General features: G+C 35.7%; 1 protein-coding gene across 1 annotated transcript; it reads right to left on the reverse strand.

Moving 5' to 3' along the window:
- Positions 1 to 22,723: 22,723 nt before the first annotated feature.
- On the reverse strand, positions 22,724 to 23,443 carry LOC142632533 (uncharacterized). Its single transcript, XM_075806918.1, has 2 exons — positions 23,318 to 23,443; positions 22,724 to 23,161 (listed from the first exon to the last, which is right to left on the reverse strand). Exons 1-2 carry the CDS (start codon positions 23,441 to 23,443, stop codon positions 22,724 to 22,726), a joined length of 564 nt encoding a protein of 187 aa, XP_075663033.1.
- Between the last annotated feature and the right edge of the window lie 402 nt (positions 23,444 to 23,845).

The raw sequence follows: 23,845 nt of genomic DNA on the forward strand, positions 1-23,845 counted from the left end.
TTGTCTAACAAGCATATCATTAGCCTGCATAGCAGAGAGCACATAATTATATTCTTGAAAAGGTATATAATAAAAACTAATAGTCGAATTGATTTAATTTTGAAAATTTCATACTTTTCACATAACGTGTACTTCATTTGCAACATATATTAATTTTATTATAACTTAAATGAAGATCAAATGTAATGATGAAATTGACTTGATTTTGAAAGTTGAGGGACCAATTTAAAATATTCAAAAAAGGCCAAATCCCCGAATTTCACTAATGCCAAGTTATTATCATTATCACTTGTGTCCATATAAAAGAACATAGATTTAGCCAATGAATTGTTAGTCCTTTGGCATATTGTGAAGATGGTCACATGCATTGTTTACATGTAATGGCTTGATGTAAAATAAATAAATGTTTTTGTTGCAACAATTTATTACACCTCTACTTGGGAGGAAGCTTGTGCATTTTTTGCAATAAGTTGATATCTTGAACTCAGGGCTAGACCTAGGGGGCACCCAAGGGGGTCCGGGCCCCTTGGCCTAAAGGGAAAAAAAAATTGGGCCCTACGGCCCAAGAAAAAAAAAAAGACTAAGGATGGAGAGGGTGTTAATGAGCTGGTGTTGAGCAAGTTTAGTATGGAAAGGCTAAGGATGATCTTGGCTAGGATGATTATAGTTGATGAACTACCTTTTAGGTTTGTTGAGCATGGTGGGTTCATTGATTTTATGGCAGAGGTAGAGCCTAGGTTTGAAGTTTCCTCTCGTATTACTGTTGCAAGGATTGTCTTAGACTTTACATTAGGGAGAAGGAGAGTTTGAGAAGGGTTTTAATGGCTAGTCAAAGAGTGTGTTTGACAACTGATACTTGGACTTCAATCCAAAACCTTAATTACCTTTGTTTGACTGCACATTATATTGATGTTGATTGGGTTTATCATAAAAAGATTTTAAATTTCTGCCTAGTACTTGATCATAAGGGTGAGACCATTAGTAGGGTGGTTGAGTCTTGTTTGCTTCAATGGGGGATAGATCATATTTTGACAATTACTATTGATAATGCAAGCTCAAATGATGTGGCCATAGAATATCTTAGGAGGAAAACAAAAGATAGTGTGGATAGCCTCTTGGGTTGTGAGTACCTTCATATGCGTTGTTGTGCCCATATTTTGAATTTAATTGTGCAAGATGGGCTAAAGGACCTTAATGAGTCAATTGTTAAGGTTCGTAATGTAGTGAGGTATGTGAAATCCTCTCCTAATAGATTTGAAAAGTTTAAGGCATGTGTTGAAAAAGAAAAAATTCAAAGCAAAAGTTTGTTATGCCTTGATGTGTCTACTAGGTGGAATTCAACTTACTTGATGTTAGAAAGTGCACAAAAGTTTGTGGCTGCATTTGAAAGGATGGAGGAAGACGATGGGCATTTCTTACGTTATTTTGAGGATCCATCTAGTGGTCCCCCTCGGTTTTTAGATTGGAAAAATGTAAGACTTTTTACAAAGTTTCTTAGTATGTTCTATGAGGCAACTTTAAGATTTTCTAGTTCCTTGTTTGTGACCACTAATGTGTATTTCCATGAGCTTGTTAGTCTTCAAGACTAGTTAAATCAATTGTGTAATGGTAGGGGTGATCTTTTGTTAAAGGGTATGTCATAAAGAATGAAATTGAAATATGATAAGTATTGGGGAAGTGTTGATAGGATAAATTTGATGTTGTTTGTGGTTGTTGTGGTTGATCCTAGATATAAATTGAAATATGTGAAGTTTTGGTTTAAGCAATGGTATGACAAGGAGAAGGCTAATGAGGGTTTTTTTTTTTTTTCTTGAGAATAGAAGGCTAATGAGTTAGGATTGAGAGTTAGGGAAGCTTTGAATAGATTTTATAGCACTATAGTGGAGCAATGGGGACCCCGTGTGGTGCTAGTGCTAGTGGGACTAGTGAGTCTAGTAGTAGTGATGTTGCTGCCATGTCCTCCATGCTAAGTGGCTTTGGTAGTGCAGAAGAGAGGATGAAGAGGTACAATAACATATACAAACAACACTTAGCAGATGAGAATAGTGTAGAATGCAAATCAGAATTGGACTGATACTTGTTAGAAGCTAGTGTAGATCTAGAGACAGAAGGCTTTGATATTCTTGATTGGTGGAGGGTGAATTTTTCATGATATAGGATCCTTTCTCAAGTTGCCCATGATGTTTTGGCAATTCCTGTCTCTATTGTTGCATCAGAGTCTGCATTTAGCACAGGGGGTTGTGTTTTGGATTCTTTTCGTAGCTCATTGTCTCCCAATACTATTGAAACTTTGATTTTTACACAAAATTGGTTGAGGTCCAAGGGTTCAACTGAACCAATTGACCTATGGAGGCAATGGATGAAGTGGAAAACTATGAACTTGAATCGGGTAATGTGTTTTTTCTGCTTTTGTTATTTATAAATGCTCGTATTTTTTTTTTTTTTGGGAGTAATTATTTATATACAATTTGTTTTGGGTTTTTTTTTTTTTTCCTTTTAGAGCTTGCACCAAAACCCACTGTGGGTATAGATTCTGTTCTAGACTAATTTGGAAGGTGGGGTTGTTTTTTGGACTTAGCTACCTAAGGTAATTTATAAATTTTATGTAATTTGCTTATGCTTGTTGGCTGCTATTTGTAATGATGTTAATTGTCATGTACTGCTTTCTACTTTCTATTTATCATTATTTTTTGGGGATTGACATTGTAGGGATGGAGTTTTTTGTAAATGATGACTGGAGTTGGAGATGGATGGCTGATTGCAAAAATTTTGTGTGGATATATTGTTGACTTAATCATGGAGATGACCAAATTAGGAGTGTTTGGGTGCTTGGGCTGCTGCTGGTGGCTTGATGCTTCTGTTGCGGCTATGTCTTGCTACTGTGTCTTTATTTTTGTTTACTAGATGCACACATGACAACACAAGCACTGAACACACACTTGAAAATTATTAGACTATTAGTCTTAATAGACTAGACTGCCTCCATTTTTTGTGTAAAATATGAAGTTATGTAGTGTACCAACTATATATTCTGGTCTTGCATCCATTATGTATATTTGTATAGTGCTTCTCAAGCACTACTTGACTACTCTTCCTTGGGGCTATGATACTGCTTATGTTTGATGTGATTACTATGATGCTAGAAATATTAATGTTAATGTTTCTGGCTTGCTGCCATGCTAGAATTCTCTTGTTTGGTTTGAGACTTGAAACTTTATAATTGTGTTTGATTTGGAATGTTGTGACAAGTTTAGATTTATTAATATGTGTTAATGTGTTTAATAAACACATGTTTAATTTGACAAGTTGAGATTTAAGTCATATTATAGTTGAGACTTGATACTCTATAATTGAGTATTTGATTTGGAATGTTGAGTCTTGTGACAGGTTGGGATTTTGTGTTCTTGTGGTTGAAAATTGATAAAAAAAGGCTCAGTTGAAAAGAAGTTATAATGGGCTCAAAATGCTTTTTTTTAGGCCCAAAACTTAGAATAGTAACTTTTAAAAGACTAGCCCATTTAACTGAACGAACCGCACCATGCCACTAAGATTAACTGCACATGTAGGCAAACATGTAAAAAGAATGCATAGAAGCAAGGATAGCCAAACGGGTGACACAAAGCAAGCAAGGCAAGCATATCAACATTGCACAGAGCGGAGAAAGGTGTGTATCAAGCACACCAACACCATGAAGGTGTATCTCACAAATGGTTACACCCAAACAAGCCCTAAGAGGGACGAATTCAACCACACAAAGCAAGTGGCCCTAGAGACCGACAAGCACAAGCCCACGGAGGGCACAAAGCATGGCAAAACCTAGATCTAGAAAGGCAAACATGGAGATAAAGCATAGAAGCAAGCAAGCGAACGTAGGCATGCAAAGGAAATGATCCAAACCCTTTAATATACGCCTAGGTGTATGGACGTAGGCCTAGACCACAGGATTTAGATCTACACCCTAAGAGAGAGAGAGATATCAAGAGACAAAAGGGGCTAAAGTAGCACATGGCATAGCAACCAACATAGATTTGAGCACACAAACATGTAGATCTAAGAACTAACATGTAGATCTAAGTAAAAACATGGCACGGAACACATAGGCATGAAGATCTAAGTGTAAACATGGCAAGGAGCCTAAAAGCATGTGGATCTAAGCACAAACATTAAATTTAGACATATCCTAGCCCAAGAAGGCTAGGCCAACAACATCAAAGCGATAAAACATGGCATAAGCAAGGAAACATGCTATAAAAAACTATAAAGACATGCTAGGAAGCAAGAACATGTTAGGAAAAGCAATAAAGCATTTTACTAAACAAGATAAAGCTAAGAAAAAGCTATAAAAGAAAAAGGTGTGGATTGTAGCTAAAAAGCTACATCCACACCCTTAAACCTCAAATCCAAGGTATGGAACTAAGGAGAGAAAGATTGGGTGCAAGAACACTACCTTGATGATTGTAGAGAAAAGAGGAGAATCTAAGGTGTTTGGAGGTGTTTGGGAGAGAAATTAGAGAGAGAGAGAGAGAATTTGCCCAAAAACTTTTTTTTTCTTTGCAAAATGAGGGGTCTGGGGGCATTTATAGCTGAAAGGCGACTCTTCAACTGCCCGTGCACCTTGTATGGCCACCGGCCACCCAACTGATATCACCAGTTTCAGCCTTTTCACAGTTCAACTTCGGACACGTATTTAAAAGTCTTTCTGGAAATGGATTGAGCTGATCTTGATGTCCTTGGAAAGCTCTAGATGTCTAGTTTTTAGAATACTAAATAAATTGAAAATCCAACGGTCGGATCAAAATTTATGGCGTCAAGAAGTATGCTAATGCGCTTTCCATGGTTTTCTAAATATCTCAACTATTTTAACTCCGATTTCTACCCATGAGTAGTCGTTGGAAAGGGAATCTAATAATCTTCACAATGGCACTAGTCCCAACCCGTTCTGTTGGTTGGATCAAAATTAGGGATTTTGATGCCCCTAGGAGTCAACCTCGGGTCAAACTTGGTCAAAGTTGACGAAAATCACCAAGTAGCTTGGGTTTGATGTAGAAACATGTAAAATGTTGTTTTGGGATGATTTTGAGCGACTTTGACTTTCAGTCAACCCAGGGTTGACTAGGGGCATACTAGTATCCTGAATATCAGTTAGATTTTACTAATAAAATGGCAACTCTGCTAATTAAATTCTATAAGTTATAAACTTTAGGGTGCTAATTAGTAGAATAAAAATTTTATTCATTGCATTACTTTCTGTACTTTGTGCACCAACTTCGGTGTAATTTGGATATTTAACTCAAGTATGAATTGACTTATTGTTTGCAAGTATTGTATATTTTACTAAAAGTAATTTCATGCTGATGGCCGAACTAAGCTGCTCTCTTACTAATATCGTAATGATGAGGCAACAAGAGGCTTGCAAAAACAAGCTTAAAGGCTCATATATATAACAGATGACAGATGGTATGAATTTTAGTAGCCCGCATTGAAACCTTTATGTCATTTGCTGCATTTTTGGGGGAGAAAATGCTTGGACTTTTGAAGATCACGAATTATCTACTTTGGAGTTGAAGCTTCTTTCTCTATGAAGTTTGTGCACGTGATGGATGCTTGTAAATGCCCTTTACTTATTTACTGGATTTTCTATTATGATTTTTTTTGGATAGGTATCTCTGAATTTTTGGTAGCTCTATATATCTGCGCGTGCTGCTCTTGTATTTTCTGTGGGTTGCTTACCTTTCTTTAGTACTTTTTATTTCAATTATTGCTACATGCCAAAAAAGGTCCTTCATATGTGCCTTAATTTAGCTTTTGAAGATGCATGGACATATCATTTGGGAATTTTATTTCAGGTGCTGGACAGATTTACTGCTGGGGAAAATAGAGGAAATGTATTTTGACTGACAGTAGCACAATTAGATTCTTTCCTCTAGTATTTGGTAGTCATACCGACTTTCTTTAGCAGCTTAGGTAATTCTTCTTCTTCTGTTTATTTTTTTTTTTTTTTTAGTTCTAGATGGGTAAATGCACAACTCATGCACCCACATGGGATTGAACCTATAACCTCACCCTCCTCTCATCTCCTACTAGGGGAGCATATGTCATTCGGTCCAAGGACAGTTAATCTTGGTTCTAAAACCCGGACCAGACCATTTGTGTGTGTGTGTGTGTGTGTGTGTGTGTTGGGGGGGGGGGGGGGGGGGGGGCAAAGCTTGATCTGCTTCATTATGTTCAATTTGTGCCTTGCTTTGAGGCTATAGTTAAGATTGAAGGTTAATTCTGGGTAAAGAATGAGATGGTTTCAATGGGGAGGTTGTTGGAGGGGGATATGGTTGGTATTTTGGGTTGAAAGGTGAAATGTTGCCTATATTTTAGGCTGCATGCCTTTTTATGGTTAATAAATATTGTTATTTATCCAAAAAAATATTATTTAAGATTTTACGGATGGTCCTTGTTTATATTTAGGGGTTGTGCTAAAGCATTTTAAGATGGAGGTAGAGGTGATAGTTTGAAAAATGCTTTAGACATGTATAAAGAGGCAATATTACTCTTATCAAGAGAACTTTCTTGAAATTTCTATTTTATTTTAAAAGTGGCTAGTTATAGTCACTTTGTTGCAATGTCACTGAATTCGAAAATGGCTACTAATTGCCACTTTATTACAAAGTGGCAAAAAATTGCCACTTTCTTTCAAAAGTGGCTAGTTATAGCCATTGTGTTGCAACTTACTAAAATTCGAAAGTGGCTATTAATTGCCACATTATTGGGTTTTCCACTTTACCTATAATATATAAATAAAAATAAAACAAACAGCATTGTAAAGAAAAGATTAACGAAAGAAAGAGAGAGACTGTAATACTTTTGATCAAGCAAACGCAATAATGTTGTATATGTTGAAGGAAACACAAAAGGCAAAGAGAGAAATTACGTGACTGTCATGCGTTTAGGGTTTTATTTTGTGCTTACATAATCTTGCTACCTTGGCCCGTAAGTTATGGGATTTGACATTCCACTATGTGGTCGTTGGGCGTTGGCAGTTGGGATTTGCTCTGTTTTTGCCTTTATATTTTGTAATTATTCACTTACTCTCTCATAGATCATTTATTGATACTTTGATAGAGGATATATAATTCGTTGAACATCATTTCTCTTTTTGTTAATGTTGTTTGGACTATAGGACTTTAATTTGAATATATCATATAATAACTAAGAAAAATTATCAGCTGTCCCCTATTTAATGTTAGAAGTATTAAACTCTCAATTTTGTGATAATAACTTAAATTCTATAAATGCTATGCTCACTTGCGTTTTGTCTTCCAAAAACAGCGATTTAACACAAATGACAAATTTTAGGAGTTCATTGAGTTTTTTTTTTTTTTTTTTTTTTGGGATTATTCGATAGTTACATCATAGATGGACTAATTTTAAAGAAACCAACAATCACATTGCTAATTAAAAAAAATTAAAGAAATAACTTTTCCAAAAAATTGGCAATGTGATTACTAATTTCTAGAATATATATATATATATATATATATATATATATATATATATATATATATATAAATCAGCAATATTATTGTTTTTTTTAACTAATTCTTTCCCTATTTTTGAAAAAATATTATTATTTTATTGATAATTATTAAAAATAGCACAATGAGAATTAAAAAAAAAAAAAAAAAAAGTCTTTTCTAAAATCTTGTTTTAAAAACACGATTCTTAAATATTGAAATTGTGATTTGGGAATACAATTTCATCTAAATTTGTGCTGATGTGGCAGAAGTTGACAGAACAAGTATCCATCTAAAAAGCATATTTTCAAAACACGACTTCAGTTACTCAACTTAAGTGCTAAACAATTTACAAAATATCACAATTTGCCTCGTGTAGATTGCATAAGACAACTCTTCACAATTTTTATTCCAAAACACAACATTTTATAATAAACTAATTGCTAACTCGTGAGATGCTGAAGTAAAAGGAAAAGCTAAAGTAATCTATAAAAGGTTGATTTGCCCATCAAGAAATAATCTAAAAGAAGGACAAAAAAGAAAGGGAAATCTATTTGCTAAGAATTGCAACCATTGTATGTTTACCTGGCTTGGCTCAAAGCCAGAATCCAAATTTAATTTTGCAACAATAAAAACATACAACTTCATATTACCTCACTACATGAATCTAATTTTCGCTCTACTATATTTTTGGAGATCATGCTCCTAAACATTCAATGTGTCAAGAATTTCAATAAACACTATTGCCACATCTATCTTTGTTCTAGACATTTAATTTACAAATAAGCCAATGGCAACCAAAATTAGACAATCTTGACCCAAGGAATCTTCTTCTAAAATCTCATTTCTTTCCTTTAAGCCTGCACGTCAAAAGTGATTTCAAGCAAATACTACATTTACACAAAATCTAAGCAACCTAACTCACCTTAAATCTTATAATTAAGCTAATAAAATCTTATAATTTCATCTTACAACTATAGCGTCTTGCTCATTAAAAGGTCGTACTCAATGCACAAAACTTTTGCTCATCAAAATGAGTAGATTTTGCCTTTTGTAGTTGTGTGCTCTTACTATTCAAAAAAAAAAGTAAAAGAAAAAGAAAAATAAAAAGACCTTAGACTTTCTTGGATTTTGACATGTTATAACGTTGCACATCATCAAACAAAATCAGCATGAGATAATGTTATTTCTATGAAGTGAACAAATCTAAAACAAAATTACTGCGTAAAATTCTAAATAGAACTACAATTCGACCTAGCATCAATAATTGCATGAATTAAAAATAAAATATTCAAAAGCAGAACTGAAAGCTTTTTGTTATATAAACAAAATCACAAATTCTCTTTTTATATAGCTTGCATTTCCTACATTTTTTTTTTACAATAATTGAAAGAATCAAAAGAAAAAAAAAGTGTGAGAGACCACACTTCTCGGAGGGGTGCTCTCAAAAAGAGATTTAGATGCTTAAGGCACCTCTCTTTTGGGTAATTGTGTGGAGTCGCCACTTATTTTTTATACCAAAAAAAAAAAGAAAATACAATTAGATGTCCAAAAATACCTCAAATTCATCAATTGACTATACAATTACATCTTGGTAGAATAAATTTACAAGGCTTTGGTCCTAATACAATCTATGTAAAAATTACAAAGGTTTGATCCTAGTTACAATCTACCATAACAAAAGATAAAACACTAGTCTACTATCAAAAAACCTAAGTTCGAGGGATAGGTTACAGAATGGGAAGATGTTAGACACCCATTCTGCCTAGACAGACTTTGGTCTTCTAGACTCTAATGACTATTATATGCCATTTTGTATGAAATTGAATGATATTATAGTACATGTAACAAACACTTACTTGACTAAAATTAATTTAAATAAATTCGTCTTATAAATGTGGGGGGTAAAAATTCCCGAATAAACATTTGGGTTTTGGGCTTTATTGATGAGTACCAGTTTGTTTTTGATTAAGGCCTCCAGGCCCATAAGTTAGTCTGCACCGTAAAGGTCCGAGAAGTTGTCCGAGGAGGAATGCTTCCTCGGATAGGCCCAACAATGACCCTGGGACTAGCCAAGAAGGTTAAAGGCAGAACTATGAAAAAACTGATGGGTAAGAGGGTGATCCAAGCACCCTCTAGACGCAAGGATGTGATAGAAATATCTAGAGAAAAGGCTGCTACCTCCACATTAAAGACCCTGCATCTACCTCCCTGGCCGCATTAATGGAGAAATGACCTCTGAACAGTAGGATGCAACCCCCCTACTATTTGTTTGAAGACTTCAAGGTGGCGGTGGAGGAAAAAAGTATCTAAGCGAAAGATTTGTACGACACGTGGATGAACAGTGAAAAGGAAGAAGTACATAAGGAGACGAGAGAGGAAAGAGAAAGGGATCGAGACTTTCTGCTATGAATAAAATAGGAACTAAGGACTGTAAACTTTGGCCAAAAGAGAGGATATTTATACAAATCATCCTCGGCTTACGTCCGAGGAGATCTATTTGTCATATTTGTTCATCATTTGCACAAATTGTAACACTTTAGCTTGTTAATCGAACTTCCAATATCCCGAACCTAGGTTTCAAACCCATACTCTACAAATTTTATTGTATAAGGCTCATTGGGCCTGAGCCCAACATTCGCTTTTGGGTCCAGGTGCAATTGTGCACTTACAATAAATATGCCATCTTCTCAAAGAAAAATCAGATCTGTTTTGTAAGGGATAAAAAATGGGATTTGGTTAATAAAAATCAGAACTGTTTTGTAAAGAATAAAAAAATGGGATTTGGTTAATGAAAATCAGATCTGCTTTGTAAGGAATAAAAAAAAAAAGGGATTTGGTTGATAAAAATCACATCTACTTTGTAAGGAATAAAAGAAATGAGATTTTTAAAAGACGATTCATATTCATAATTCAAATCTATTATGCATGCATATCCATTCTTTGAAAATTCAAAATCTGCAGTTTTTTTTTTTTTTAAGAAGAAAACTATTTTAGAAAATTTTCAGATTTGTATTTAATGTTAATACAGATTTGTTTTTTGACTAGAAAAAAAAAATTCAGAAAAAATATTTAGATTTGTATTTAACGAAAATAAAGATCTATTTTTGACCGGAAAGATTTTATAAAATTTTTCAGATCTGTATTTTGTGAAAATACAGATCTATTTTTGTTTTTATAAAAAAATTGCTGATTAATTGCAGATTTTGAAATTAAAGAAGAATTAAATCACAAACATGTTAAAGAAAATTCCAACCAAACATATAAACATGGCATATATGAATTGTGAACAAGATCATAATTAAATCAAACACATATTAACAAAAACCATGCAAGGAACAACACAACATATCAATTAAGAGAAAAGAAAAATAAGCACAAGAACGAAATTAAATTCCTACTTGCATGAGCATACCCTTCAATGGAAGAATATTTTAGAAATTATAGAAATTTTCACTTCTTTGAGGTCTAAAATAGTTTACTTACAAAAATGAAATTCTTAAAGCCAAGGCTTCCAGAACGTTTTTAACGTAAGGGGAGCAGAGAAGTCAAAAAAAGAAGTTCCTTGATTTTTGATCTTTTTCCTCTATTTATAGAGGTTGAGATGCTTGAAAAATAAGCTCAATAAGATCAAATACGAACTGGAACGCATCCTTATCTTTAAAAATTTGAAAAAGGTAGGTTTTATCTTAATCAGGAGGTTCCTGGGCCAGGCCACGCATTTGAGCCAATCGGCACTTGGGAAGTGCCGATCAACACATGGCAAGTGCTGATCAAGACTCCAAGAGTTTCGACTGGCCCTCTTAGGAGCCGAGCCCCCTTTTCAATTTTGGTTTGATTTGGACTCTTTTTTTTAGGAAATTTGAGCTGAGAATTGCATCTAGATGCGTTTTTAATTCATATTTTAAAAATTAATCCCTTTTTCTTGATATTCAAGTAATAATTATCTGATCTTTTCAAAAAAAAAAAGTAATAATTATCTGATAGATAAATATTTTAAAAAGACTTAATTATCAACAATTTCTTTGTTATTTGATTATCCATTTTATTCCAATGCAAGCAGGCTTATTTTTTACAAAAACCAACAACCAATCATAGAATAATTTAATTAATTTTAATTGTTCAACCAATCAGAATTAATATAAATTAATTACACATGGTCGGTTGCACCCAAACAAAATGCATGTAGACCGTGAAAACTTGATCATGTGATATCTTTCAATCTAATGGTCCAATTTAGGAATTGGACATACCGTCGAGACCGTTAGAATCTCAAGATCTTTTTATGATATGCAATGAATGAATTAATGCATGTAATGCAACTCTAAAATTTGGGTATATGAATGGTCATTCTAACCATCTACCAAAATTAAATTATGGGAGCAAAATCGAGTGTCAACAAAATGCCCCTTATTGACAAAGCTTGCAAAGTGAATGTCAATGTAAAACAAAGACACTGATTTTAGCAGCCACGATTTAATAGAGGTTGACTTTTCCAAGATTACCTAGCCTTAGAACCTAAAACCTTGGGACATAGAACTAGTGTTTTGTTGTTTTGAAAAATGAGAACTGTGAATGCTTGACCTACTTAAGAATTGATAAACCTGAACTAAATATTGAAATCTGAGGTGACTGAGAGGCTTTTCTATCTCAGTCTGAATTTGGGGCTACCAAGAGGCTTCTCTCTCTTGATCTGAATTTGAGGTGACTGAGAGGCTTCTCTATCTCAGTTTGAATCTGGGGTGACCAAGAGCCTTCTCTATCTCAGTTTGAATATAGGCCGACCCAGAGGCTTCTCTATCTTGATCGGAATCTGAGGTGATCGAGAGGCTTCTCTATCTCGGTTTGAATTTGGGGCGATTGAGAGGCTTCTCTATCATAATCTGAATCTGAGGTGACTGAAAGGCTTCTCAATCTCGGTTTAAATCTGGGGCGACCAAGAGGGTTCTCTATCTTTATCTGAATTTGAGGTGATGGAGAGGTTTCTCTATCTCGGATTGAATCTGGGGCAATTGAGAGGCTTCTCTATCTCAATCTGAATCTGAGGTGACCAAGAGGCTTCTCTATCTCGGTTTGAATCTGAGGTTACCTAGAGGCTTCTCTATCTTGATCTGAATCTGAGGTGACTAAGAGGCTTCTCTATCTCCGTCTGAATCTAGGGCGACCAAGAGGCTTCTCTATCTTGATCTGAATCCAAGGTGACCAAAAGGCTTCTCTATCTCGGTATGAATCTGGGGCGACCAAGTGGCTTCTCTATCTTGATCTGAATCTGAGGTGATCGAGAGGCTTCTCTATCTCAGTTTGAATCTGGCGCGATTAAGAGGCTTCTCTATCTCGATCTGAATCTAAGGTGACTGAGAGGCTTCTCTATCTTAGTCTGAATCTGGGGCGACCAAGAGGCTTCTCTATCTTGATCTGAATCCAAGGTGACCAAGAGGCTTCTCTTTCTTGGTTTGAATCTGGGCTTTGCCTACAAAAGACCAAAATTTGGGATTAGATTTTATATAATTAGTGCTTTATTGTTCCATCATTTTGTGATGTGTGATTTCTCTTCTTTTCCTTCCCCTTTTTTTTCTTAGACTTGAATTTCTTCTTTAAAAGGGAAAACCATTGTTTTTTTTTTTTTAAGTCCTTTGAAAATTTTCCATCATCATTTTTTTGAAATTTGAAATATTATTTGAAAAGCGATAACCTTTGTTCTTGATCATCCTTGAAAAAAATTTATTTTTCTTCCTTTAAAAATTGAAATTTTCTTGAAATTAATACCATCTATCTTTGAAAATCTTTGAAAAGTTTTTTTTTTTTCCTTTTTTCATCCATTCATCATTTTTTTTTTTTAAAACACAAAACAAAGAACAATTTTTATTAATGGGTGTGTTGACTGAGCCAACTCAGTCAAACATGAGTTAACTCAGCAACTCATGTGAGTCTTAAAGAGGGGGGGGGGGTGAATTTTTGGCCCCCTTTTTTTTATGTTTGTCTTCAATTTTTTTTTTCACTTCTTCTTCACTCCCTTTTCTTCCTCCATTGTCACTATTCACAAGCTTCTTCCTTTTGCATTTTCTTCATATCCACACCATTCCTTGCTTAGAAAATCACTTCTCTAGGCTTCTAAACTTGATTTCATCCATTTCTCAAAATATCTTTTCAGATCTTTGAGTTCTTGACCATCTTTGCAAGAAACCCATTTTTTGAAACCCATCTTCAAACCTCCATTTTTGCATTTTCATGGCATCTCCTCATGGGCCATCTTTTCTTACTTTCAATGGGAAGAAATATCATCCATCCCTAGAATGAAATAAGGAAGAGGGGCTCCTTCAAGACCCTAAAACCCATGCTCCACACTCATCCAAAAAGGACTTCAAGGTGAGCTCATTTTTTGTTTCTGATGTGGGATGAAAACACTCAACCCGTCCCTGGACGGTCATCACCTCGGCAGCCGTCCAGAAGTTATCCTCAGGACGAGGGTAACGGACAAGGACGTCCAGAGGGTGATAGCGAAGCTACATCCCTCGTCCGTGGGATGCGCACAGCCTTCCCTGAGAGGACTCGTCCATGTAAAGATTCGTGGACTAGGATGTTACACTTGGAATTAACAGGCGCACTCGACGAAGGAATTCCAGGACGAGGGTATCATACTTAGGAGAATCTCCGAATATAATGTGACGATCCCTTATCCCACGCATAACGGTCATGTATCCGTTGTGAAATAGAAGTGTAACTCCTAAACGGTTATGGCAGTTACGTTAAGCCTCCTTGAATCCAGGAGAGGTTCTTATTTCGATAACCGTCTACGAAGGCGCTATATAAAGACTGATTCAGAAAAGGCAAAGGTATGTGTGATTTCGACTCCAAAAAAGTTGGAACTCCAAAAACATAGTGAGAAGAACTAACTTTACCATCGGAGGGTTTTTGGCCGGCAGCCCCGGTCGCCTTTGATTGGTTTCTTTTTCTTTTTCAGGCCGCAGAGAGAGTAACTGGTCCTATCAAGTCCGAAGCATCCAGCCTACTGATCTTCTTGGCATCATCAGTTTCATTGTTGTCAAATTTGTTGCTTTCATGTTTTGTTCAGAGCTTTATGGTGGGACATTGTCATTTTGTTGTTGCTTGTTTTTATGGGAATTTTGAACATTGTATGATTTGATTGGAGATCATTGTGCGGTCATATTGTTCTCCTTTGTTTTGGGTCATTTTTGAATTGTTGAATTGCTTGCTATTGTGAAATTTGGACAATGTTGAATCGTTGATGATTCATGAAGCATTGCATTGTATGTATCTTGTGGAATTGTCTGATGAATCTTGACTTGATTTTTGTGAATATTAAAATCTTGAGAATTTGACGTGTAGGCATGGTTGAGTAAAATCAAATTTTTTGAGTGTGGAAATTTTGTTGAAATGTGAGGTCTTATTTCATGAGCAAGGAATTTTTTTGGGTATGGGTATGGAAAATTTTTGTGGGTAAAAATTTTTGGTGTTGTTATGAATTTTTTTATGTTAGGCTTGAAAATTTTTTGTTGGACATAGAATTTTGTTTTGTTGGGCGGGGAATTTTTTTGTGTTGGCATGGGATTTTTTGTTGGACATGAAAAAATTTTTGTCTTGGCATGGGATTTTTTTTTTTTTTTTTGGGTATTGGCATGGAATTTTTTTTGTGCATATGCTCAAGCCATTGTTGAACGAACTTATGGAGATGAAGGATTTTTGGGTTGATAGGGGGTATTGTTGGGATGTCATTGGATTTGAATTTATGGAATGGCCTATGGGGTTTGGCTTAAATTTTTAGGGGCATTACTTTATTTGTAGGGATTTTGGAATAAGTATTTTCGGACATGGCGTTTTGTGAACATCTTAGTGATTGGCTAAACTTTGTTTTGTAGAGCCTCAAGAGTCAAGGTAGTCTCCAAATGTTGAAGGGCAGGTGGGAGGTGTTGTCCTAGACATAAAGAATGTTATTAATGAAGCTGGCTTCCAGACCTTTTTTCAAGCTCTGTTGGACCATGATACTAATGAGTATAAGGACCTCTAAATGCTTCTTGCCTTGTCAGAGCAATTTTGGGACACTACTTGCACTTTCCATTTTCCCGATATTGGTGAGGTGATGTTGACACTCTATGACTTCTTAGCCATTACTGGCTTAGGATTGGGTGGTGAAAGATTTAAATTTAATGATTCCATCACCTCAGTGGAAATTAGAGGTCTTTTGGGTGCGATGCCTCCAAAAATCAGGAGTAAGAATGTACCATTGATGTGGCTATATTCCGATATTGAAAATTGTATGACTATAGCAACCAGCACTCACGTGTTCATGCTTCTCTTCATTGGAACTCTCTTATGTCCAAACTTGGGGAGCACTATGAGTTTACGTTATTTGTGGAGTATGAGGGATATTGGCCAGATCAAAAATTATGATTGGGGTGGCATGGCTTATGCAACCCTTTTGCACTTCATGACTCAACTTTCTCAGCGCAGCCTTTCAAGCTAAGGAGGTGCACCATTTGTTTGGGAGGTGAGGTTTTGAATTCTTGGTTATGTGTGTTTTGTAAAGGTTATTTTTGTTGTCGAGCTATTGATGATGTGTGTTGATTTTTCTTAGGTCTGGATGCAAGAATATTTTGAGGTTGGTCCACAAGTTTTAGAAGATGTTGGTGATATATAACCAAGGTTTCTTCCTTGGTTGCCTATGTATCCTCTGTCAACGCCTCCCAAGCGTTCTTTGTAAGCTTGGTGTATGGTGATTGATAACTTGACTGCCGATGATGTGAGTTTTTTTAGGGGTTTTTGTGTTCTTTCCTTTTTTTTGTGGTTTGGCTTCCTTTCATTCTAGGTTCTTCGTGATTTTCAGATGTCTTTAAATCCTTGGCTTGGATGTGAGGAGCATGTTGAGTATGCTTGGGCTCAGGAGTTGAATGACCGTCAAGTACTGTTTGAGTGTGGCCATGGGAGATATTGGTATCTTGGTGACTGGGTACTAGCTCAAGTTCAACATATGTACCCTCTTGAGACAATTCTTGTTCATCCCTATCCTTCCATCTGGTTGGAAGACTGTTTAGCTAATGAAGAAATTGCTTGTGCTCGTGTCAGCCATGTTGTTTTGGGGACACCAAGAGACTATCTTGAATTTGTCCAGACTTAATTGTAGGGTTGTTTAGCTGGCATTCATGTAACAACGGTAGCTTTTGTTCTTTCCAAAGTCAATTCGCACCATGTCTTGCATCCTCATCTTTTACCTTCTTTGTTTTAACTTCTATGAAGATATCTGCATGTTGCACTTTTAGGCTTCATCCTCTGAAGAGAAGGAGATTCCTCCTCCTAGCCATGCTGACAGTTTTTCTAGTTCTTTCATGGAGACATATCCTCATTTTCCAACATGGCAATACGAAGTAATGAACCCTAATGGGTCATTCAGCTTTATGAATCTAGATCGGCTTGAGTATACCCCAAATGTCCCCTAGAATGACCCAGTATATTCCTTAATCCTTTAGTCTTTTGTCCTCATTTTTTCTCATTGAGTTATTTCTAAATTTATGGATTTGTGCTTTAGATCGATGTTGGTCTTGTGGAAGAAAGTATGCGGAGGTTTGGAGGTTTGTAGCTTGTGGCACGCACTCAATCTTCTGAATATGTGCTCAATGAAATGAACTAGGTAAAAGATGATGCTTCCTTAATGCTTTTGCTTGAACTCTATGGTAATGGATTTAACACTTGTCTCGGTCTTATGCAAGTCAGGAAGGAGACACTGAGGGTGGCTCCTCTAGGGGTGGGTCTAGGAGATCTTCTCGCAGGCAGATCCGAAGTCCGAATGATGCTTAACCTGTATTTTAATTTTCGTGCAAAGACAACAAAAAAGTATTCCTTAGACAATTTTTATTAACTTCCGCTCTTAGCTCCTTATCTCTGGATTGCTTTTAATCTTCTTGAAACTTAGATGAGACAAGTTTAAAATTCACCTGATGAGGCTTTGTAGAAACAATTTAAACTTATTTGACCAATTTTGATGTGATTTGTACTTACCTAAATGAGGCATAGCCGAATGCCCCTAGTTTAAAAACTTGTGCATGATGACCTTTTGTTTTTGAAAAGGATGAATGATTTATACTTATTCCAGAGAAAGGGGGATAAGGCATAGCCGAATGCCCCTAGTTTAGAAAATAGATGCATGACTTTGGAAAATCTTGATTTGATTAATTTTTTTTCTCCTTTTTTTTTTTTTTGAAACAAGTGATGTAGGTGATTTTTTTTTTGAAAAAAAAGGACAAGGCACATCTAAATGCCCCAATTTGACAAATCATGCAAATTTTTGAAAAACTTTATTGCACAATCATTTTTTTGGAGTGAAAAACAGAGCCAAAACGGACCCGCGAAGTGCCCGAAAACACAAAACAAGGTACTTAAGCCCTGGTTGGGCTGGGTGCCAACAGGCACACCCAATTTTTCCCTAATTCCTCGCATTTTTCCAATGCATTTTCTGTGTTTTTGAGTTTTTTGTCAAATATTTTCTCCGTTTGGGACTATGAAACACTTTCCCAGTCAACTGCAAATTCTTGAAACCTATTTAAACCTAGTTAGGGATTGAAGTAGCTTATGTTAGCATCAAACCTGCAAACAAATCTCTTGATCAAAGTTATCAAGAAACAACAATCACATGCAAGCATTATCCATGGCTAACAATCAAAATTTTCCCCACTCAACTATAGATGATATCAATAGATGGTTTCGTAGCTTTGATTTTGGCACCAAGACCAATTTCACAACTTACAAGCTAGAGGGAATCAAGGCTTTGAGTGTTAGGATGTGTGCCCTTAAATCCTATTGTATGATGCTATGTATGACATTATGTATGACATTATGTATGACTTAATGTTGTGATTAATAAAGTTATTTTATTATTATCTAAAAATAATGGTAACATGAATATTGGGACATTTTCATATAATCCATGAGATGCATAGTATGTGATCTATGTGATTTAATCACATAAGATATAGATTACAAGTTCTTTGTAAACTCAGAATTTTAGTTCATAGTCAGTGATGAAATTGGGCATTTCATCTGCAAAGAGTATAACATATCAACTAAGATGATTTATCTTGATCATGGAAATGGAGATTTCTAGTTGGTATGTTGATATGTTTTAAGAGTTAAGACATATTGAACTGGACCGCTGTGAGATTTATTATTCTCCTAATGACTGTCAAATGAATAATAAATCTCACAACTTCTATTTACATGAACTCTTAATCCTGAGAGAATAATGGATTTGATCATGAAGTTTAGGTTGCTTTGGTATATCAGAAGTGAGATCTAAAGTAACGATCAAAATCTTAGTATGTTGGGCAGCCACATTTAGTGTTGATGGAACATATATTCTCAAGATGGAATTCATAGTCTCTTAACGGAGATATAAAATATTCCCTTGAGATAAGTTTAATGGGTTTGGTTATTCAGAGAGTTAAGCCTAACCACTTTAGTAAGGAATTACTAAAGTATATATTTATGAAATTAGATTTCATAAATATATGATGAATAACATTAAGGATTAAACTGGGTACTCAAGGAATTAAGATGTAGTAATTTACAAAGTGACAGTCTACATTCATGACTTTGTGTTACTACGAATATTTTATGAAGGGGTTGCATGTACAATAAAGTCTTGGGATATAATTTATAAATAAGGACTAGAGTGCAACTATATTTATATAGTGGTATTAAATATAGTTAATGGTAACTTTGGACTTGCCAAGAGTTGACAGAAAAGCCCAAGGCCCTTTGGAGCTAGTGTCTTATTGGTCCCTTTTTGTCCCACTCAAAGTCACATACTTAAGCCCAATTGGAAAAGCCCAAAAGGCCAGCACAATTAGATAATCAATTAGATATTAAGGGAGAAACATACAGAAATTTTAAGTAAGAGAGACATTATTGAAAAATGGTGTGCATGTGTGAGTGTTAGTCACTTTATTACTCTCCCTTAGAAACTGATTGAGATACCACACTTCTTGGGCGTTAGTGAAATTAGAGTGAAGATTAAAAGTGTTCTCAAGTACTTCTGATCTTTTTTTTTTTAAATTCACCGTTTCAAGGTACGTTCTCTTGGTCTTCAAATTCTGAAATTTACATAATACATGTTATCAATTGCGAATGAAGTAGATCAAATAATTTTCCGCTACGCATGTTTTGTATGAGATACAAACCATGTTTTAACCAACATTGAGGAATGTCAAGATCAAGTGGGATTTTCTCCGTGCCGTCATAAAGTTCTGGGATACTGAGGACCATGTATTCCGGTTTAAAATTGCTAAACTTTGTCCCACAATTGAAGAATTTTCAGCTATTCTGGGTTATGATCCTAGAAAAAACCTTTAGCAATTTCTTGAGATCCCAAACATAGAGAGATCTTGTTTGATGCTCTAGGGCTTCCTACTTCAATTACCAATAGCATGATTGAAGGCCATATGGTGAATCTTCATGCAGTTGTTTTAAGACTTATTAACAAGCGTACTCATGGAGTGTCTAACAACATGCAGAAGAATTTGGGCTTGGCTCTTTGCTTCATGGGAGAATTTTTGCTGTACTCTGGAAGACATGGCTTTATGGACGCTTGAGACATAGGAGTTGTGAGTCAAGTTAAAGATGGTGAAAATCCTGCTTTTATAATCTCGGCGGAAACTCTTTTAGGACTAGATTCTATTTTTCTTGGTGGAGAGTATCAAGAATTTCTTGGGAGTCCCTTAACTTTGAAGATATGGTTGATGGAAATATTTCTGAATAAGAATTCTAGTGTCTCTATTCAATGGAATTGTTATTGGTAGAAGTGTCCACCCCTTTTGTTGCAGTCCCTAGGTTTAGATCACATCTTCATAGTTGGATTAAGGAAGGCAACTTTCTATAAAGCTAATAGACTCTTGAGATAATTCCAATATGAGCAGGGAATGCCTGGCGGAAGAGGAAGAAAACCTTTCACTCCTGTGGACACAAATCCTACTTCTATGAGGAACATGCTATTGGGTTGGACACGGATGACCGAGTGGATCAATCTTTTGTTAAGGTTCACTTTCATAGGATGACCATGAAATATTCTAACTGGCTAGTGAACAGAATTGCGGATAAAGAACCTAACATGGCTTCTATGAGAAAATAATTTCTTAAAGATAACCAAGAGAAACATGAGGCTAACAATTATGAGATCAAGAGGATGGAAAAAGATGACAAACTGCCTACCACAGATGGAACCAACAAACAACCAATGGAGAAAAGACTGAAGAAAAGATGATCTTATTATTTTTGGCTTTGAACATGTTTATTTTAAAAGTTGATGTGAAACTCTTAGGTTTAGGAATTATTTAGGACTTTCAAGTTTAGGGTTTGGGTTTTGAATTTTGTGTAATGGCGTGGTTTAATGGAATGGTTAGATTTTGGGATTTTTTTTTTTTTTTTTTTTTTGCTTAATGGGTAAATGGTGAGTTTGAGGAAGTTGTGACCAGACCAATATATGGTTGCCTACGTACCTCCTTGGCAAAAGGATCAAGTCATCACGTAGTTCTTTTTTATTTGTCTTAACTTTTGCCTGGGCTGTCCTTTCGGGTTTTTAACCTAGCAGGCTCTCTCACTCTCCTTTTTGGTCTCCTTTTGTGTAGATCGCTCTTTCAGGATTTCAACCTATCTTTTTTTTTTTAATGCCCTAATTTTTTCCTAGACTGCCCTTTCAGGTTTTCAACCTAGCGAGCTTTTTTTTTTTTTCTTTTTGCCGAACCTAGGAAAGAAAATAAAATAATTTACAACCACTTCAGACGTGGTGTTTTCAGACTACCACCTCAGATGTGGTATATCTTCAATTGATCCATATTGGTTGGCTCAGTGAAAGGGTTTGCATCTAAGTCCATCAACCTTACTGCTCCCTATACTATATTTGCTTGATAATATATGGACCAGCCCAATTTTGCTTGAATTTTCCGTTCATTTCTTGAACTGGGGCATGAATCTCTTTCAGCACTAAATCTTCCAACTTCAAATCTCTAGTTCTTACCTTCTTGTCAAAAGCTTTCCTAAATCTCCTTTGGTAACCTTGAATGTGATACAAGGCCTTGAGTCTCTTCTCATCCATTTGCATAATTGGTCATACCTATTCTTCAACTAGTCTACTTCTAGGATTTCACTCTCCAGTATTGTTCTCAATGAACGAACACCCATTTCAATGGGAAGGACTACTTCCATCCTATACATTAATGAATAGGAGTGGCTCCTACAGAGGACCGAATTGATGTCCTATACCACCAAAGTGCACAGGGTAACTGTAGATGTCAGTCCTTGTAGTTCTTTGTGCTCTTCTTCAAAATTTGTCATATGTTCTTGTTTGCAGCCTTAACTACTCCATTGGTCTAAGGACGGTAGGGTGAGGATTTATGGTGCTGAATATTGAACTATCGAAGTAGCTTCTTTGTTTCTCCCTTGAAATGCGACCCATTGTCTGAAATAATTTCATGCGGTACCCCATATCTACAAATGATATTAGTCTGAATAAACTGAGCAACTTTCTTCGAGTTCAAAACCTTGTATGAGGTAGCTTCCACCCATTTAGTGTAATAATCAATGGCAATAAGTATAAATTCATGGCCATTAGATGTTGTTGGGTGAATCTTCCCAATAATATCTATTCCCCATGTAGAGAACAGCCAGGGTTAAGTCATGGTATGTAATGGCATAGGTGGCATGTGCTTCAAATCTCCATGGACTTGGCATTGATGGCACTTCCTAACATGAGTTGCGCAGTCGGCTTCCATAGTAGTCCAGTATTAACCTTGTCTCATTATCTTTTATGACAACATGTATGCATTCATATGTGGCTCATTACTTGACTCATGAACCTCTGTGATTATTTGTTTTGCTTCCTTAGCAGTCACGGAAAGGAGATGAATTCTATCACATAATCTTCTATAAAGCCTCTCACCACAAATAATATAATTATTGGATAACCTTTTGATGATTAATTGGTCATTCTTGTCTGCAGACTTTTGGTATGTCCCATCCTTAAGGTACTGTAAAATGTCTGAGTACCATTCACCCTCCCCATTCATTCCCTCATCTTCTTCTATTGACATACAATAAGCTGGCTCTTCTTTTTGTTCCACTGCTATTGGTCGAGCTTCATCCTCCATAGGTTCATCCATCATGGATGCCATTTTTGCTAAAGCATATGCAATCTGATTCTGCATTCTTGGCACATACTAGTACTGAATATTACTGAATTTTGATGCCAACTTCTGAAGACATTCATGATGAGGCATTAGCCTTTCTTCCTTGATCTTCCATTTTTTCTGAATCCGAGAAATTATCAAGGCTGAATCACCATATACTTCCAACTCTTTTACTCCAAGACCTAGGGTCGCTTGTAACCCTATAATGCAAGCTTCATATTCAATAGCATTATTAGTGGCAGGGAAGTTGTGTCTACCAGAGAATGGGATGTGTGTCCCTTTTGGAGAAATTAAAAGAACTCCAATGCCACTTCCATTTTGATTAGTTGCTCCATCAAAATACATCTTCCATGATTCTAACTTTGTCACCATGATATCCTTATTTGGAAATTCTCCTTGGATTTCTTCAGCTTCTTCAGGTGAACAATGGGCTAAGTGATTAGCAATTGCTCTCCCCTTCACAGACTTCTAAGTCACATATTTAATATCAAAAAGCAGAACCTATTTAGTTGTCTTCTCATCTTGCATAAGTTTCTCCACAAAATATTTCAGAGGGTCCATTCTTGCAATTAACAAGACTTTGAAAGCAAGCAGGTAATGTCAAAGTTTTTGGGTTGCCCATACAAGTGCTACACATGTTTTCTCAAGTGGTGAATATTTCTCTTCATAAGCTAGCATCTTCTTGCTAATGTAATAAATCTCATTCTCTTTCCTAGACTCCTGTAGGTACTGAGCAAGCAAAGCCCCCATTGTTGTATCCATAGTTGTGAGATACAACGATAATGTCTTTTCAGGTACTGGTGGAACCAGTATTGGTGGCTTTATTAGATAATCCTTGCTTGCTCACTCCCAAGTGTAGGAGATCGTAGCAATATAATTCTCAGAGTACCGAGGTCGAACCACAAGGAGCAGGGAAAATTCAAAGACAATATAATTAAACAATAATTTGGGTGAAGAAGAAAAATACTTTTGCTTGGTGATTGTTAACAAGAATAATAATAAAAACTGATTTAAATCAATAATGTAAATACTAGGGCAACGGGGTGTTTCCCTATATCGATATGAAATTCTTTGTGATCTAAGAAAATATATATTTCATAATTGATTGTTCTTATACAATTAAAAACTTATGATTCGGGTGAACTGAGACAA

The sequence above is a fragment of the Castanea sativa genome, chromosome 4 (assembly GCF_040712315.1).
Source record: "Castanea sativa cultivar Marrone di Chiusa Pesio chromosome 4, ASM4071231v1".
Taxonomy (NCBI): Eukaryota; Viridiplantae; Streptophyta; class Magnoliopsida; order Fagales; family Fagaceae; genus Castanea; species Castanea sativa.